This window comes from Melospiza georgiana, chromosome Z (assembly GCF_028018845.1).
Source record: "Melospiza georgiana isolate bMelGeo1 chromosome Z, bMelGeo1.pri, whole genome shotgun sequence".
In the NCBI taxonomy this organism is placed as follows: Eukaryota; Metazoa; Chordata; class Aves; order Passeriformes; family Passerellidae; genus Melospiza; species Melospiza georgiana.
The window spans coordinates 2627295-2647918 of NC_080465.1; the positions used below are offsets into that span (position 1 = coordinate 2627295).

Sequence of the window (20624 nt, forward strand, 5' to 3'; positions counted from 1 at the left end):
TGCTATTAAACCCAGACATGTAACAGACTTTAAAAATATTAATGTATAAGGCAAAAGATTTCAACAGACTTCCTACTACATAAATACTAATTATTTTGTTCACAGATCAAAACCATACATGATGTAGGAAGCAAGACAATAGCAAAAAAAAAAAATCTCACAATTTTTATGTTGCGGTGAAATGTATGAAATCTCATGAAGTATTAAGCCTACTGTTCAATGCTTTAGGGATATGCTTGATAGTTGATAAATAATTCATCTAATTTAAATGCAAATAGCAGAACATCATTACCATACAGATCAGTTCAATAATTCCTAAATGAAAGATCATAGGTACTAATCAACTACCAGGAGACTTCCCACCTACAAAAGGGAAGTTAACTGTTTAGTGGGGAATAAATAGACAATTCACAAAGAACCATAAACCATAATGCAAGGCCCAGAAGAGCCTGGACATGCTTGATACTAATTATTTCTGTATACATAAAAATGGGGGGAAAAAGGATTTTGTCTAAAATATGCTAATCTTGTCTGTATCAAATCCCTTAGAATAATCCCCTCTCCCACACATAAACCAGGGAAAGTTTGCTTTGACAAGGCACTGGTTTGTGGTGGAGGAGTTGAGGCTGATCCAAATATTGAGAAATGTGGCTGACTTGGCCAAAAAAATGCCATTTAAGATAACTTCAGTGACGTCCTTGAGTGCTGCAAAGACATCCCCTGATGAAAACCCACTTAACAGGAAACTTCAGTGAAGTGAAGCTGATGCTGCCTGGGCTGTGAGTAGTACAGTGGAGAAACCAACTGCAAGACTAGCCAATTTCTTCAGTCTCATGAGAAAAAAATTAGCATCTTGAATATTAGAATTAGAATATTAACTTTTCCCTCTGGGCAGAACCAATTAGTAGTAGGCCATCAGTTAATCTTATATGATTGTTTTCATTTACATGAACACCTTTTTTTAATTTTTCTCTCCCATTATTCAAAGCTGTCCACATCCAAATACATTCTCCACACACAGAATGGCATTAATTTCGCAGAACACAGAATATTACAAAAGCTTCACATTAATGCTGTACTTGCCGCTTATATGCCTTTAAAATACACTTTTTTTTATATGGCATATCTGATAGTTTAGCAGAGACCAGTAAAAGGCAATGGTCAAACAGCCACTGCTAGGGACTATGACAAACAATAAACTGAGAAATTAATTATAAAAAACAAGATTTCTGGTGCTGACCCAACACAGAACAATCACACGTGCTCTACAGAGGTGAACGTGAGCTATGAAACTTAATGGCTTTTCTTCAATTATTAGTGGCAACCTTCACAATCCAACACTATGAAGGAAATAATTCAGCATCTCTGGTATTCATCCCTGTTCCCAGTGCTCTGAAATAATTCCTGGATCCCACGGCACCTCTCCCTTGCATTTCAGATTCACCCTTCCCCCAGCATTGGAAATGGTATGGAATGTTGACGAGCTAATGCTGAAGACTCAGTTTCAAGCCCAAAGTACCTAGCTTGCATTTTTATAACCTGCTTGTGGTTTAAATATACTGTCACAGCAGATGACCACAACATAAACTGGCAGCTATTTTGAATTTGGCTTGTCTCTCAAATTTTGGACGTCCAAAACCAAAATGCGTACCCCGCGCCCAAACCAGAAATTGGATTTTTATTGTTCAAGGAATTATTTTGCTACAGGTTATTATTACTTAATATTTGCCACCTCCATTATCATGGAATCACAGACTGGTTTGGGTTGGAGGGCCTTAAACTCCAGCCAGTCCCACCCTGCCATGGACAGGGACACCTTCCACTGTCCCAGGTTGCTCCAAGCCCCAGTGTCCAACTTGGCCTGGAAATAATTTGCCTTGAATTTTCTACAAGAAGTAAAGAAAATAGCTATTGGCCTTGAATTTTCTATAAGAAATAAAGAAAACAGCTGTTGTGCTCTGATATTTTAACTCTTCCATCCCTGAGGTGTACACACACAGACACACACACTCAAATCCAGGCAGCCACTTGCTCACCAAAACCTCCGTGACGGTCAACAGAATTCAAACAGGGAAATGGAAAGGGGATTATTGAATAATTCCACCCAGTGCCCCACGACTGAGGGGCACAGGAGCAGCTCTCAGAAGCCTGCCTGCTATGTTTTAATTCCAACCAAGCCCTGAGGAGAGAGGCTGTGAGCAGAGGCAGCTGCAGGGGCTGTGGGGCTGGTGTGCCCTGGCTGCAGTTCTGCACACCACATGCTCTGTATTTGATGTTCCAGCACTCAGCACCGTGAGTGGTGCAGGATGTAAATCCTGAATTCCTGCCTCCTGAACAAAGACAGGCACAGCTTTGTTCAGCTCGGGGCAACTCGCTGCTGTTTGGAGCTCAAACAGCAAAGGGAGGCAGCAGGGTAGAACGGGGTTGTGGGAAAAAGAATAAAAAAAAAAACCACACCAAAAATTAAAAAATCAAAATAAAACAAAAAAACAACAAACAAACAAACAAACAATAAAACAAAAAAAAAGTCAAAAAATAAAACCAAAAAATAAAACCAAAGATCTCCCAAACAAAACAAAAAACCATCCCCACAAACCCCCAAAGGACCAAATGAAAAAGCCCAATACTTCTTGAATGAAAATGATTTCTTAATTATTTTTATTCTGTATTTAACAGACATGACTAAAGACTGGTGACCATAAAACCTTCAGTGTATATTCTGAAAAATCATTTTTCCTCTACTCAAAACTATAAACATGCTAAAGAAATCCACCAGCTTGCACTGAGAACAAAGTCTGACTTCTGAGAACAAACACAACTCTGACTTTTTTTTTTTTTTCCTTATTCCACCTTTTCTTTGGGGTTACTCTGTAAAAGTGCCACCCCACCATGGAAATTGATACAAGCACTAATGCCTCTTACACATCAGCGTGTAATGCAGCACAGAACACAGGTTATACAATACACTATTGTTCAATTACACTGTTAAGCACTAAAACACTACTTAGGGAGGCCCTTTGCTTGTCAGGGAGACTGTCAGGAGAAACTGTTACTAATTTTAATGAGAGGGAAACAAAACTAACTCCTCCCAAAAAGTTGGCTCTCTTTTTCAAGGTAAATTAACGCAAATTAGCTGCATTCTTTCATCAGTCTTCCTAGATTGTGCGTTTTTTCAGGTAAAGCTACAGAAAAGCAAGAAAATCTCCCTCAAAGAGTTATATGCTTACTGAAACAAGCACAGATTATTTCACTACAGAATGATAGACAACTCAGATTGTAAATGCTGCAGCAATTACAAAAATCTCTTGAAAAATAATGGTGCTTTTTCCTATAATACTGCACTCATCTTTCAATTCCGGCTTCCTCAACAAAGAAAAGAGATGAAAGAAACAGTAATTTATTCCCCACTCAAAAATGTAAATAATTTACACTGCCAGTCCTAAGATTCATAGGAAATAATATTAATGAAAAGGCTTCCTAAGGAAAGTGGAGCTAATTCCACAGATTTTGAGGTGTTTGGGGCTTTTTTCTAACACAGAAGCTAAAACCACCTTTAATTGCAAATTATTTGCATCAGTTGCATCTTTATCAAAGGAAGAAGATCTACAACCACATGGGCTGTGGTTACCTGAGCTCAAAACATGTCTCAAATGAATAAAAATTTCTGACCACTGCTGCTGAGCTTCTCAGGTGTCACCTGTGAATCCACCTGGGAACTCACCTCTTCTCCGCCTTGCCCCAGTTGCTCAAAAGCCTTTCATTTTGCCTCTGCAGATGCTCAGTTTTGGCCTGCAGCTTCCCCAGGCTGTCCAGGCAGTAACCAATGAGTTCCTTGATCACCTCTGCTGGGTTTGGGACTTCCTGCAGCTTCAGAGATCCAAGTCTGAACTGAGACACAAAGAAAGAATGAATTATTTCAGCTGAATAAGAAACCTCACCGAGGCTTCCCCCCAGTAAACTTGAACTTATCTTTAATAAGCATAAGAAATACCTTACAGTTCTCCAGTTTAAAGGGAGATAATAATTTTGTCATGCAGAGAATGGAGGAATATGTGGAGTAATCTACATGGTAATTATTTCCAGAGGGCCACAATGTCGAGAAGGACTCTGCAGCATCTGTGGGCTGGGCAGGCTGCAGAAGGGATCGTGCCGAGGGGATGCCATCAACGCGGCCCAACATGTGCAGGGGCTGCCAGAGCACGGGCCGGGCTCTGCTCGGCGCTGCCAGTGCCAGCAGCAGCAGCAGCGGCCATCGAAGAAAGGGCAGCGAGGGGCAGGGCAGCAGGAGGGAGAACTTGTGTGCATGGAGGGACAGCAGAGCCCTGGAACAGCTGCCCAGGGAGGGCCGGGAGTGTCCCTGTGTGGAGCCATCCCAGCCCCAGCTGGGCACCTTCCTGTGGGGATGCACCACATCATCTCCAGACACCCCTCCCAACCCCAAATATCCTGGGATTCTGTTAGTCTGTAATTTATGCAGCTAATCTGAAAAATCTAGCCAGTAAGTTGTCACCTCCAGGGTTCAGACAGCAAGTTCTTAGTCTTAAAAGGACTCCCCCAGTTAAACAGGCAGCCTCATCAAGCCAGTGAGGCGAAAGGATCTGTAATGAACCACTGTGACAGCAGTGGGGATGCTGTACAGGATATACAGGAGGTCTGAACACATTTGTTTTGCCTGGGATAAACAACAGAAAACTGTTGTTTTAGTCATATTAAAGGAGGAATAGCTCAGCCATGCATAGAAACCAGTGCCAGCTGAGCTATAACCATGCAAGCCTGGGTGAAGACCCATTAATATCCAACACAACAGTTTGAGGGAGTAGAAGAAGGAGGAGGGGTTGTCTCTCATCTTCAAAAAGACTGACATATATTTTATGGCATTTCCCTATGGAGGGAAGTATTACCCTTCTCTCCAACTTGAATACATAGCTATTACATCTTAAAAAAGGCAGAAATATAAGTGGTACACAGTAGGGAAGTGTTCACTCTGTGTTGTGGCACCTCACCTATGAAAAACAGAAATGCAGTTTGATTTGATTTTCTCCCTATTTACTTGGGAGGGCATGGAAAATTACATAAAAGACACCTATTTAAAAATGCCTATTGCTTGTTACCCTTTTAAAGTGCAAGTTTCACTAACGCCATACATAAGTTTTGGCTGAAAAAGGCCCAGTAAGAGCTGCTCACAAAGCTATCAAAGAGATTGTTGGAAACAAGCAACAGCCCTTCCACATGGACCTTTTATCTGTGGAAGTCTCTGCCCCAACACACGATACCAGCCTGACCTCCTTCAGCAAGGTCAGCCTATCAGAAAACGTGGAAAACACCAAGGTTTAATTTCCAATTAGCCACCAAATTCACATGTGCTGTCTCTAAAGCGTTGTTGTCTTTAGCAGGCATGCATCTGATGGCTACAGATGAAAAGATGCTTTTAATTTATTTTTGGAAATTAGATTACGCTATCAGTAGCCCGCAGATTGGCGCGCACCCCCTGAATATCACACTTGCTGTCTGACAGCAGTAACAAAGATGCACGTTTGTGTAAAGGAAACTGTTTTTCATCACTTGCAAGCCACCACCATGCTATTTGGATAAAGAATTCACAGAGATAGAGAGGCACGGTAGCACAGATAAATAGCATCACAACCTTTTACCGTGAAGGAAATAGCAAGGAGAGCACATCATCCTTGTCTTCTGCCTTAATACATTCAACTGAGATCAGGTACAGGCAAATCTATTTGATCAGGATAAACAAATTGCAGTTTTCACTGCACAGAAAGAATAAAAAATGCATAATCCTGAAATAAATTAGAGTAGCAGTTGAATTATTCTGAAAACCTGCACAACCAAAATCACAGCAGACACTCCAAATGCAATTGCAATGATAAAAAAAAAACCCAACACTGCTACAGGGACACAGAATATGTGTCCATCTTTGTAGGGGTTGAAGTCCAACGCTGACTTTAATTTGACTTTAACTGACTTCTAAACTGACTTGAACTGACATTTAAATCTTTAATTTAGCCTTTAGCTCAGGCTTCATGTGAAGCAACTGACTATAACCTCCTCTCTCACTATAAAATTTACTGTCCTCCTGTCTTGGAAACCTGTGGACCATTTCTATGAGGACCACAAAGGTGAGCAGAGCAAGCCCATCACCAGGAGGCCTAAATTTATCATGCAGGTGCTGACAAATCAGCTAAAAAAAAGGAAAAAAAAATAGTAAGGTTTTCTGCAAAACAAGCGTTCTTCTCTATCTCTCCTCCTCCAGTAGCCATCTAATCTTAATTTAGGATAGCTGTGGGGAGCACATTATCCAGCTACCTCCAGGAAAACACAGAATGTTTGGATACAGCCCTGATTAAAACAAAACTAACGCGACAGCCTGGAATAGTGGAAGGCGTCCCTGCTCGTGGAAAGGAGTGGAACGAGATGGGCTTTGTGGTGCCTTGTGATCCCGGATTGCGTGGTCGTGCTCTGCCTCCCTCACACAAAGTGCACCAAAATCCCCTTCCCTGAGGCCGTTCTTCCAGCAAGGAATTGTTTCACACCAGCTCTTCAACAGGCCGGGACGTCAGCACTAACAATAGCAACGCTGCTATCTCGGCAAATTACAGCTGAGTGGTGTATGCCCCACCAGGAGCCCGGTGCTGAGAGGCTGATAAGCCAAAAAGGCCCCCGGAATTCCCAAAGCAGCGCTAAAAACAACGTCAGGAAAAAAAGAAATCTCAAGGCAGTTCTGTTCTAGAGTCCTGCTGGCATCCTGAACTGGAAAGTGGACTGGTAGAGGAGAAAATGACCAAATAGCACAATTTTACGTCCAAGGATTCTGAATTTGGGACGGGCGTGTGAATTGCAGACATAACTCTATTAAAATTAGGCGTTGTGGGGGGGGGAAAGTGTACCATTAAAAAGGAGATGCTCGTTTTCCCCACACACTGCCAAGGTTTTCCTCGCAGCTCAAGCAACAATCAGTGCAGTTATTTGTCCTTCGCCGCCAAAGCCACGGCAGGGGAGATGCAAACAGCCCCAGGGAGAGGCGGTGGAAGCGGTCAAAGATCAGGACGCCACAACAAACAGTTAACCGGGTGGCACGTCGAGATAAACAGCTCCTGCTTACTGCAGGAGTGAAAGAAAACATCATTAACACCTCACTAAGCTAATTTGACAAGCAACGTGTCTTTGGTTTGGATCACGCTTCCGAGGTGATCTGGTAAATTTGTAACGGTGCATTTTAAATTTTTCCTTTTTGTTAGCTTTGTAAATTCCTGCACTTTGCCGCTCCCCCGATGAATTTAAATTTCTCACCATCCTTACAGCTGCTGTAGCTCTCTGGCTCTGCATCATCTGCAGATGTAACTAATGTGCTTTCTACTTCCCCTTTCAGATCATTCAAGAAAACATTATGTAAAACACTGAAGCACTAAACACTTCATTTATACAGAGAGGGAGCAGGCCTGGAAGAGGTCCCAGGGGACAACAGACTGACTGTGACTGATACACTGCTGCCCTTCAATATCTGTTCTACTGTTTGTTGGGATTTTATTTTTTCAATCTTTTTTTTTAAAGGTGTAAGAAGATGAAGACACAAGCATTTAGAAAACTGTGTTCTCTTAATCAAAAATCAGTCATCATGTATCCACCAGACCTTGTATTTTGAGCTTAAGAAATAAAAACAAGAATTAGAAGCTTATGAAAAAAATCTCATTTTCCCCTGACCACTCACCCTGCCCACTATTTCCCTTCTAGGGATGAAGAAAGAAATGATCATAATGATAGGACAAAATATTTCAGAAATAACTGAAAAGTTTCTCAGTTTTTCTTCTAGGTGCTAATGCTTATGGGAAGATGTGCTTCACATAAGGAAATAACAGGTATTAAAAAATGATACAACACATTTTTCATACAAGATTCCAAAACTGAAAGTTTCATTATTGTTTAGAGACAGTGAATTTTAATTTTTTATTAAGTAAGACATGATCTGCTATTTAATCTTTGCATTACTTCACTAAATATGAGAGTTATGATATCTAAGGCAATAATTATCAGAAGTTATGCACTGAAAGGAGACATTCACACAGCAATGCCTCTTTTCTAAGTCAGAATCTGAAACTAAACACTAACAGTGAGTTTACTTCAAATAACAACAACTTTTCACTGTGTCTATTTGAAAAAAGAAATCATGCTGGAAACTCTCATTACATCTGCTTTGCTGGTTGTGATTTCTCTCTGTATTAGTAAAATATTCTAACAACCTTTTCTAACAATATTTTTTTACTCACAGTATATTTAAGGAATTCTGTACTACCACGAAATTAGATAGATTCTGTCCTTGTTGTCCTGGCAGGTTATAGCAGATATATAGATATAGATGTATGGATAGATATGTATATTATATTTGTGAGATATCTCTCTCCTATTAAATCTTAACCCACAGTATTTCAGTTTTTCCTTCTCTGTTTTGAAAACTATTTAACAAGTAATTTTTGGAGAGAGCACACTTCACAGACACTTAGGTCTGATTTTGAAATGAAAATATTCCCAGAGTGTGAGGCGAATGACAGAGGTTTAATCACACAAGCCAACCTTGCACAGGCTGTTACAGGCTCTAACTCAGCTCACTCAGCTTCCACTTCTCCTGCTTCTGAGTGAGACAGAGAGAACTTCTATTCCTATTCCAGAGATCGCCATGCTCTGCCCCTAAAACAGCATTTCAACTGAGCTAGCACATCCTCACACACAGACGCTGCCTCCTGCAAGGTACTGCCCAAGCAATGTCCTTTCCCCGGGGAAATATCAAAGAGGAATTTGTGGAGCAGCTGTGCAGTCCCTGTCCGGCTGCTTGGAGCCTGTGGAAGCAGCTGTGACCCCTGTGCTGCAGCAGGAAAGCCCTGCAGATCCACACAACAACAAATCCTTTTGTCGCTGCCCTGCTCCGAGCACAGAATCACGGAATCAGAGAATGTGAAGGGTTGGGGGGGACCCTAAATGCCACCCCTGCCATGGCAGAGATATCGTCCACTGTCCCAGGCTGCTCCAAGACCCAATGTCTAACCTGGCTTTGGATCCAGGGACAGCCACAGCTGCTCTGGGAACCTGTGCCAGGGCATCCCAGGGAACATTTTCTGTCTAATATCTCAGCTAGATTTCCCCTATTTAAATTTCTACCCATTGCCCCATGTCCTGTCCCTCCAGCTCCCGACGCAGAGCCCTTTCCCTGCAGCCCCTTCACGCTCTCAGGTCTCCACACAACCTGCTCCTTCACAGGGTGAACAAACTCAATTTTCTCAGCCTGTTTTCATAGCAGAGGTGCCCCAGTCCTGCTCACCAGCTCTGTTGGCCACCTAGAAAAATGCTGCTAGAGAAGCTGTTAAAAGCTGTACAGGTGAGCTACCCTGAAACCCCCTACAACACCTTTGTGTACTGCTGGTGCTGAAAGCAAATTCTTTACTACAGAGTCTGATAATTAAACTGGAATTAACTGAATTCCAGAGGAATTGTTACAAAAGGAAGTTGTGCCTTGCCTGTGAGATACAGCAACTTTCCTTTTCTCTGTTGAGAACTGGAGCTCTTGCAAGACAGACAGGCTGTGATTCCCTGTTAAATATCAGCTACCTCTCCTACTCCACAGCTCTGAAATAAGGTAGAATCAACACTTGAATAAAAATAAGCTTTCACTATGAAAATACCTAAGAATTTAAAAGAGAAAAATGTTAATGAAAATTCATGTACAGGGTTAAAGAATATGACCTACAAATGAATGATGCTGACACTTACACAAAGAAAGTATTGTTACAAGCTTGAATCTGGAAAGCATTATACCATTTTTATTTCTTAAGTCAATCAGTGAGTGGTCTTGATTTTTTAAAGCTGTGCCACTATTATCTCAAGGGAAATCATTCAGCAGTAACTATGACATCCCTGGGTGTGGTAATAAAAGGAGTACACTAGACTTGCACAATACAGTGATGACAACGTGAAAGCAGAAGTTGCTTTTGTAACAGCAGACTCTAGGAAGCTAGAAAAAATTACACAGCACCATGGAAGCCAGGAAATCTGTCAGGTTACATCAGACGGTGTAAAAATATGATCACCAACTCCAAAAAAACAAGTTTAACACAAAAACTCTGCCTGCAACAAACTTGCCCCCTCACGAAGGCATTGCATCTACTCTTAGAGCAAAACAGCTGACGTGATTTGAGATTTCTCTCAGGTTTTTACCACACGCTGCAGAAACCTTCAGAATTGCCATCCTATTAGCTCCATGTCCACTGGAAATTAAATTCTTTCTGGATTCACTGTTTTGCATGGGAGCAGCTCCCAAGTACTTTCTGGAGAGTGCTCCACTGTTCCTCACACATCCATGGCGCTGTGGGCCCTGTAAGGATTGGGGTGCAAGGAGGGAAACCACAGGGAAATTGGGAACATCCCCAGGTGCTCAAACACACTGATAGCCATCCCCACAAGGACAAGGAAGGCTCTGATCCTTCTTCCACCCCTCATCCAGCCCGTGCTCAGAGGGGGCAGCAGGCTCTGAGCCTGAAAGCTCTTGATGGAGTTACTGACTGGGAAGGAGCACTGCAGGTGTGAACATCATTTTCGTGGGACCTGCAGCTCTGTGCAATCACAACAAACAGTGTCACATAAACCCCCTCATAGAGGAATATAACTTTTCACAAGGTTTTCTTCATCTCTTTAGTGTAGCTTGCATATTTTTTCCTAATTTGTCTCCTAAACACATACACACATGCCTAATTTGTATCCATTTGTTCCAGGACATACTCTATTCCCTGGCTTAGAGTGTTCTTTTCCCTCTGTCATGTTCAGACTCCATAATTTATAGATAAATAAATTTCTCAGGCAGTATTTTTTTCTGTTGGACTAAAGCTCCATGTAGCTTTGGCTACATACATGTTACTTTCTCTATCCCTCATACCACACAACCTTCCTCTCAAGTTCAGGTTGCATTTCTTGACTGTGAATGACCAGAACTGTACACTTGATTTCAAATATAAACTATGTTGAAGCAGAGAGTGAAAATCCACAGAAAACAGGCACAGACTTTAATATTGATAGTGTTCAAATGTCACATAAATCAATTTGAATGTTTCATTTCTTTCCTTTAACTCTGCCACATGTACCCTGTGTAAGAATCATCAGGATATAGGAATTATCTACATTTTAGGATGTCTGGTTCTCCAGATAGTCTTGGAATTAAAAACGGTAAATTAAAATAGTAAGAACATCAGATAATTCTTAAATACCCCCCTCCAAGAAAAAAAGAAAGCCATGTACATAGGTTAGAGTACCAAAAACATGTACTGAGTAAGTAACTAGTGGACGTCTTCCATAAAAAACATTCCATCTACATGTCTTTCCTTAAAGCCTTTGGAAAACTTCCTTGTTTAATCTCTACACTCCTCAGAAACACCGTATTTCACATATCTGTACCATCAGCTACTTCTGTGAAGCTTAATCCCACCCAGGCTGAAAGGGTCTTTAGCTACTGAATTTTGACAGCTGTGGCATGGTCTGGTCAGGATCTACCCAGGCTGGGATTCCACTGCCTCAAAGGGCTCTGGAACCATTTCTTTCAGTCTTACTCTAAAAAATATTGCTCGAGAGCACTTCCTCTTAACTGACCTTAAACCTGCACACACACACACACACAGATAAATATATATGTATATATATCTGCAAGACCTAAATCGTATCTTTGTCAAAAGTGAGATGCATTTCCAAAAAAGGCATGAACTGAATAAAGTTGCAGAGCATTTGCACCACAGAAATGCTCATCTCTCAAGGTGCTAAGCCACAGAAAGTTGCCCCTAATTTCTCCCCACCCCACTCAGCCATTTTTTCACCACAGTGCAAGTGAATCCCTTAAAATTAGAAATACACTGAATACTAAAATGAACTGCAGTGGTAATACTCAGCACTTGTAACATCAGGTATTTCTTCCACTTTTTTCCTTTTTTTTTTCCCCAATGGTAATCACATAAATTGTTTCCCTTCACCAAGGAAAAAAAAAAAAATCAAAGCAATAGGAGTAAAAAAGCCAGAGGCAAAAATCTATAAAAATCAGGTGCAGAAGTTACTTTTTAGAACAATAAATATGGAACGGGCAAGTATACCTTATAATTCCACAAACAGTGATGACATCATTCTGTGAAGAACCAACAATTCCAGCACTTTGTTAGATTTGGTCTGAAATTACTATTTCACCACGCAAAAACTATCAGGTTTGCACTTTATGCATGCACCCCAAATGCTTTTATTCCTCTTGTATGCTTCCCCTCTTTTTATCGTTCCCTTCTGTACTTCAGGCAATACTGTACATCATTCACCTTTCTGCTAGCCCTCTGCCTCTGAAGGGAGCTAACAAAGACGAGTGAAGCAGCACACCCTTAAAGGACCTTTATTTTATTTTTTTTTTCACCTTTTCCCTCATTAATTCCACGGCTCCAGGCAGGATCAGATGTGTTCCCACCTCGCCGGGCAGGAGCAATGTCTGTGAGCAATGGAACTACTGAAGGCTGGTTTCCTACGGCTATGACTCTTGTCCTGGATCCCCTAATGTCTAAAAAGGTGAGAAATCCAGTCAAAGCTTTTCCCTTATTTAATGCATTCATAACTTCTCTCCTCCCCCATGAGGATTTGCTAGTGTCTAATAATACAGTTGATCTCATTCCACAGCTTTTTCCAAAGCAGGCACATGAATAGGGTCTCTTTTTCTCCATCCAGGCACCTATTTCCATGAAACTAGTAGGAACCTGATATCTCTGAGACCTTTACTCCTGTCAAATCTGTTTGAAATTGTCCAGGAGTTTCAGAAGTTATTGGGGGGAAAGGGAGGAGGCAAGAGGCTGGCAGTCAGCAGAGGCACACAGCATGACCACGTAAGCTTTGTTTCCTTAGGAAGCAGGGTAAAACACTTGCAGTTTTTATTATTTTTAAAACCTGCCCTAAATGAATTAGGAAATCAGCTTTACTTAGAGATCTAAACTTGTTTTCTTCCTTGTTTTTCATGTTATTTATAGTGTGGCAATAATACAATAGACTCTAGACATAACATCTGGATTCAGATCTCAGGGCTAAAATGCATGAGCAGTTCCCAATTGTGTTAATTTAGATTTCAGAGGGAAAGCCCTATGAGATAGCTTATATCAGGATTTATTTCCTAGAGGCAAAGAACAGAACATAGGCCCATTACCATAAAACAATCGCCACACAAACTTATCACACAGCACCTTCCTTCACTTTGAGGCTTGAGCCTCCCTCAAAGTATGAAAGGATTCCTGCCAAGGATTTTTAATTTAATCTGATGGCATTTTTGTTTGTTTGTTTTGTTTGTTTTCTTCACTTATATTCAGGTTTCCAAATCAAAAATTAATCCAGAAAAAAACCCACTTATTTAAGTATTTTTTAAAAAAACTTAAGCAAAATGCTTGAAGGAGCAGTGTGAAGCTCTTTTTCTGAACAGTCACAAAGCATATGTGGTATGAACCTGAAACACTGCAAAAAGCACCATGCAAGCCTTTAAAAACCTCCAGAGAAGTTTCTACAAACATTATGAAAGGTAGACCCATATAAATGTGCTTTCAGCCAAAAATCTACAAAATAAAAGCAAGACTTGCAGGAGTGCTGGTGATATTACTGTCAGTAAAGGTTCCAAGGTAACAAAATATAAATGATTAATACTTCCAAGATTAAAAAAAACACCACCACATTACGTGCTGCATAATAGGAGTATTTTAATTCTACCTGTCAACTGATCCTATTCCTACATGCGAAGCCCAGACTGCAGCTTTCCTTTAAAAAAATATAATAAAGCACAACTGAAATGTCTGGAGTAATAACTGTCAGATATGAAGACAACTTGTCTTGGGAGCTGCTTCCCTTCAAACACTTGACCTTTAGGCTTTGGGAAGTAATGGAAACTATAAAGTGCTGGGTGAATACACCCTTGGAGCTGACGTGCCAACGTTCTGCAGTAATCTGGGTCTGATTCCCCCTGAATATGCTGGCAGTGAACAGCTCCAGGATTGCACATGACTTTTTTTTGTTTCTCCCCCCCTCTTTGGAAAGTAAATGTATAACCACGTGAATAAGCATGAGATAATGCCTAGACCGAGGCAAAATATAAAAGTGTTCCCAGCTAAGCACTGCAAATAATTTTCCAGTGTGAGTAATAACACTGCACTCATTTAGAACAACCATTGACTGTTTTCAGGATGGTATTTTACCCTTTGTTTGGAAAAAAAAAATCCCTTCAGAATGTTGACAGCCACTTGCTGAAGCCTTCAATATCCAAACACCTAACTACTTAATAAAAACTTCATTGAATGAAGTTATTCTATCCCATTCAGAAAAAAAAAAAAGGAACATACTGAAGACTGTTCACCTAACCTGAGCAATCTGAACATCTGTGTGTGCTGTGCCCCACCCACAAACGTGGAAATAACTCAATGCATCATGAGATATATGTACTGAGTATGAAAAAATTCCAGCAAAGCCAAAATTCCAAGCAGCGCTGAGTTCATAGAAGGACATAAACACTTCTATAAATTGTCAAGACATGAATAGAACATTTCTTTCCATTCAAGAACCTAAAGAAACCTACAAAGAAAAAAAAAGGCCAAAATCTTATTTTCATAGAAAACCCAAATCTTATTTTCATTAGTTTCTTATTTGCATAGAAAGAAATCAGTGCAACTTCAGCTTCAGGAATGCAATGCAGGTGAAAAAAACTTTACTGATTTCTCTCTCCCTACTGTTACATCCCTATTCTTATTGTTCAATTTCACCAGCAGAAAAAGATCCCCCCCACCCCTTAGGGAACTCTTTAAGTAAGCTTTAAGATAAATAAGAATGAAAGGAGTATTTTTAAAAATCAAGGAGTACCTCACTTTGTTTCACTGTCAGAGAGGCAGAAATTTGACAAGAAACATTTGTTCTAGCCTACACACTCTGGTAATAGCAGGATGGATATTTTTACAGCTAACAGAGATTCTTATTTGGTGGGAGGTGGGTTGAGAGATGCATTTTGCCCCTTCTTGTGTCACAAGAATAACCCCTTGAAGAACAGTGAAGTGTTTGTGACCACAGTGGTCCCAACATGGAATTAATGACACAGGGGGGCAGCTCCAACTCGAGCCATTCCCAGGTTCAGCAGGAGCAGGAGAACATCTTGAACTCTAAACTGATTGTCCACGGGGCCATTTTCCCCAAAAATGTCTGGAGGAACCATTATTGGACCCCAGTCAGAGCTACACATTCTATCATGTAAGAATAATTAAAACATGACATTTTTATTCCATAGGTAAAGGCCATTTCAGAGCATTAACTGATCATAGGTCATTCCTGAGTGATCAAATGCCACTTCATCTTGAATAATATGATTATTAAGCTCTATGTCAGACTCATTCATGGGCACTACAAATTCAACTCCAGCCTTAAATTTTTCTATATGGATTATTATAATGATAAAAGGCATCAAAATCCTTGCATTCAAGAAACCTGTATTAAGTTCTAATAATAATTCTAATAAAAATAGATTTTCTGAAAATTCAAATCACCTGAATCTATCTGAAGACAAAAAAACTTTCCTATCTTAAATCTCTTACTTAATGCTTTAAATTAACACAATTGTAATACATCTTCTTACAATGGAAGTTTCTACTCAGATGAAAAGCTGGAATGGATTCAGTTAGAAAATATTTTTCCCTGAAATCTTATAAATTCTCATCTGCAAAAGAAATATAGTTCATAGATAAAAAAGTTAGACTAAACTGGTTGCTAGCAACACAAACAAAACATTTACTTTCTTTTCTGCACAATACCGTTTTCAAAAGTTTCCGTGATGAAGTATTTAAAGAATTAATGTTTTCTTAAGCCAGGCCAACCCTGGATGAAGGAAAGCATTTTTTCCTCTCACCATTAGGATCCTATAGAGCACAACTGGAGACTTCATGGGATCACGTGTTAGAACATGAGGTGCTCAGACGAGGCACCAAAAAGCCACAAAACAGTGGCAAAAATTTCCAAGGAATCAAGTGAAATGAGTGAAGTGTCCTTAATTTTGCAGTCTCCCAGCACAGAGGCAGGGACAGGCTTCCTCTGGAAGGCCCCAGGAGTTTGTCAGAGGCCAAGAGCAGAACACTTATCACAGAAATGGCAAAGAACCTCAGAATTTAATTTCATCTTTGCAGTCATTTCAGTGGAGGGAGAACATCATTGTTCGTGTTTTGTTTTCTTAATTTTTACTTGCCAGCAAACCAGCCCAAATGGGAGAATCTGTGGATTTTCTGAAATCTATAGCAGTAGAACTAAAAGTTTCTTATGAACCAGAAAATGCTGGGATTTTGTGGTTTTATTTGGCTTTGGTTTTTGCTTTGTGCTCATTCAATTTTTAAACATTCATATTATTAGGATAATAATATTAAAATATTAATATTGCTATCTTATTTACTACAGAAAAATAAAATACTAGCAGTGTGATCACATTAAAGAACATCTGGTTGAGCTAGTGCTGTTTAACACAACTGATAAGAAGAAAAAATCCCACCAACCAACCAAAAAAAAACCCAAAAAGCAAACAACAACCCAACAAACAAACAAACAAACAAGCCCATGAAAAAACCAACAACCAGAGAACAATGCATAAATTGAGGTGATAAAAAAGGCAAAAATCAATAAACATATATTCCTGTCAGCAACAAGCTGGGATAGAAGATACACAACAGCACATATAAGGTAAAGATAGAGAGGTAACTTTTCCTTTAAAGCACAAAATGTCTCAGTGCCAAACGTCAACCACCAGTTATCAGCATTAAAAAAAATCTAAAAAAAACCCCAAAAATCCAGTATTCTAAAATGATGGGCCACATAAGATCTAAAGGGATGTGTCTGTCAGGAACCCATTCTGAAGGGCAGGTTCTGGTTCTGGTGGTTTGGGGAAGCCCTGATGCAATACCTGACTGCAGGACCACCCTACAGAGAGCCCTGTGCACAGACAGAGTGGTGAGAAGTACAATTTTACCATTTTTCTGACTTTGTATCAATATTTCACTGTCAAACAGACAGTGCTTGGTGAGACAACGGCATGTCCAGTGCTAAACAGGCCTGACATGTTCATGTAGGTTCCTTTTTTGATGAGGATAAAACAAGTACTTGCATGGTCTGAGCTGTCCTCGGGCAAGCAGTTACCTGCACTTTGCTAAATGTAACTTCACTGGGGTTCTCAGCAGCCTCCTGCACTGCATGCTCAGCCACAGACCTGCAAAAACCTGGCCCCAAATAACATCTAAAACCATCCCTGCCTGAGCAAACAGGAGAGACCCACCACCGTTTCTGAAGCTACAAAACTGATCACTAGAGTTGCTTCCCACCAGAGTGACACGAGGGTTTCCTTAGGGATGTACGAGGAAAATGCTCCATGATTTGCAAGACCAGAGTCCTGCAGCCAGTAGCCAACACCACTCAGACCAACGTCAGAGCTCACCGGATTTTTTCTGGCTTGTTAACATTTAAACAATCATTAAAATGAATAAAAGTTAAGTAAGGATGCTCAACATTACTAAATAATTTCTTTCACTTTACTTTGAGCCATTGGAAAGTGGTGATGGTAATCACAGCAAATGTTGCTTGCAAATAGTACCAAGGAACAAAAGAAAACAGGTAAGTACCATGCAAATTTCTGTTCACATTAATTATGTCAGAGCACACTGAAACTTGCAAAAGCAGCATGTTTATTGTCTCTACATTTTGCTTTTATCTACTGTAGTGTAGCAATTCAAATATGCTGGAAACTAAAACAAAAATGAGGCCATACTAACTGAATGTGGGGATGAAATTTCCAAGAAGCAAAAGAGATCTGATAATAATTTCATCACCTTTATGTGTTGTAATCTACCAGAAACACAGCCTTCCACAGCAGATGCAGGAACCTCCACTGTTAAGCCTTTAAAAATACATTGGAAATACTTGGGTCTTCAAAATCCAGAAGTTCAACTTTAAAAATAAGTGTGATTCTTCCACCATCTGCCCAAACCAACTTCCAGCAAGTTGGGGTTGCTCAGAGATAGTGAGTGGCCTAACCCAAAATGCAAAACTCCTGCACCAAGAACTACAGATCAGCTACTTCCAAAATGCATGGAATGGAGAAGGATGTTAAAAAGTTACTGGAAAATGGACGTTGCCTCTCCAAGTTTTACACTCTTAGCAGAAAGGTTGTATCTCACACATCTGAGTACTTATATTTGGAAGATTGTGAGGGAAAACAAAACAAAGAGCAGCAAATCAATCTATTTCACCTCTCTCTAAATAAATTTGAGCAGAATCTTATGAGATAGGTATCTTATCAGATATCTCAAGAACCAACACTGGTGTGCATAGAATCATCTATTGTGTGCAGAATTAAGCAGCTACAGCTTGCAGCAATCACAATTTCTCTTTCTTAAATCTGAAGTTAAAGGTAGTTTACCACAAAATATCACAGTCATGACCACCTGTGTCATGTCTGAATGAGATTCAGAGAGCTCCTTCCAGAAAAGAAGATGCACCACCAACTGAATAAACTCTCTGTGTCTCTAGAGATTACAGGATATAAAAAAACATGTCCAGGAAATCAGGCTTCTGTTATCATCTTAACAAAGTCTCATGAATTAAGTAATATCTTACCTTCATACAAATTTCATAGATTGGTAACTTAGGGCAGTATTCTACAACAATTAACTGATGTCTTATTTTATATAAATTGCACAGATTAGTAATTTAGGGTGGCCTTCTACACAAATAATAGGACTGCAGCTAAAACCGTGCAATTGCAAAACTGTTTTTAGGGACATCATTCTCTTCCCCCCACACATAGTGAGGCAGATCTCATCAATGGAGAACAAAACACTTTTGTCATACCCCTCCCAAGAGGAAAGACAGCTCTCTGCAGAGCTGCAAGATAATTCACGTCAAAATGAGGAGGAATCCTAACTACTATGAAAACAAATACTGTATTTCAAAACCCACTGGGAGGAGCCCATTGTGCAAGAGGTCAGGATACTTAGTGCTCCTCTACTTCAGTTCATTAATTGTAGCTAAGGATGGATTTATTTGTAAATATAAGTTGTCTATCATGCCATGATTATTGCCTCTCTTCTTTAAACCAGTAACATAAGTCTTGTACACAAGCTTCCTTTTCCTTTCCACTGGTTCTCAAGTTAAAAAATAGCAACTGAAAAGCAAAATCCAAACAGGATGACTCCTCTCACTTTTCTCCTTGATAAATAAGGAGCAATATTTAAATAGAACATTGTATTTAAATCAGCTGTAAGTAAAACAAACAGTAACACAAATCAACCGTGATGGCTGACTTGTCCAGAAAGCAGCCACTTCCTGGCAGAAAAGTTGAGAAGTTGCAGTGTTGGAGCAGATGAAACAATCCCTCCTAGCATGAGAACTTCTGCCTAGTGAAAAATAAAACACTTCTGAGTTCAGGGGAAGACTTTCTACCTCTGCAATTCTAAACTGGGTATCTTAAAGCTCTTCTAACACTGTCCATTATCACACCAAGGTTCTCTGCCACTCTCTCATCTTGGAGAATGCTGAGGCAACAAACCTTTCCACCCCAAAACCAACAAAAATGAACTCAAAACAAAACAAAACAAGAAAAAAACCACCAAATAAACAAACAAAAAAACCCCAAAAGACCCAAAAAATCACCAAGAAAACCATACAACCAGGAAAAAAAAAAAAACAACAAAAAAACCCCAAACCCCAAAAACCCCACACACAAAAAAACCCCAAACCAACCAAACAACAACAAAAAACAAAAAAAGAAACAAAAAAATCCCTACAAACAAACATTTAAAAACCAGCCCAGCAAACAAACAAAAAAACCCAAATAAACAATTAATGCAAGTTTGTTTACCATTAATCATCTTCCAGAGCATAATGGGTTTACGGGTTTAGAGTTCCATTTTCCACAGCATGAACCAGTTGGTAGTTTCGACAGAATCAGCCCTCTTTCAGAACAAATGCGTGTTTACAAAGACTTACAATAATATGCCAGCCATGGAAGAGTTTTTGATGTCAAGGACTCCATTATATGTTTGGGTGGAAGTTCAACAACAGCTGCTCCAGATTTAATGAAGGTAGTACTCAAGGGACCGACATTTCCTGGATTTATTTATGGGAGCTTACAGAAAATGTTCAATATGTACCAAAATATACATTGTTCAGAGACTTTCATGCTTGAGAGTGAAACTCTCAATGTTTGATTCATAATGGCTATTTCACAAGGGCTTACAGGAAATAAAGCTGTTTATTTTAATTGCATACAGCAAAAATGTTAGAAAAGAAAGATTTATGTTCTCTAGTGACAGTGAATGTTTTGGGTTAATTTGTCATGGTTACCATGGACAGAAAATAAAGGAATACTATTCAAGCACTACTCCAATTCACAGACAACTTAAAGTATCAGCAAATACTCCAGTTCTGTAAGCTCTCTTTTTAATAATTCATGTAAGCTTACAGCACCTTTTAAATACAGTATAACTACCTGTGCAAACCCAGCATTTTACCTTTATTTTTCTTTCCCATTAACAGAGCTGTTTTTTTCATATTTCCTGTTA

General features: G+C 39.8%; 1 protein-coding gene across 4 annotated transcripts in view; it reads right to left on the reverse strand.

Annotated features, from left to right (window-relative positions):
* The window catches only part of XRCC4 (X-ray repair cross complementing 4), a 143235-nt gene that overhangs the window by 84034 nt on the left and 38577 nt on the right, over window positions 1-20624 (reverse strand). For all 4 annotated transcript variants that reach the window (XM_058043508.1, XM_058043509.1, XM_058043506.1 and 1 more), the window contains one exon: window positions 3722-3888. In XM_058043508.1, the coding sequence (XP_057899491.1) occupies window positions 3722-3888 (167 nt within the window). The remainder of the gene's footprint in view (window positions 1-3721; window positions 3889-20624) is intronic.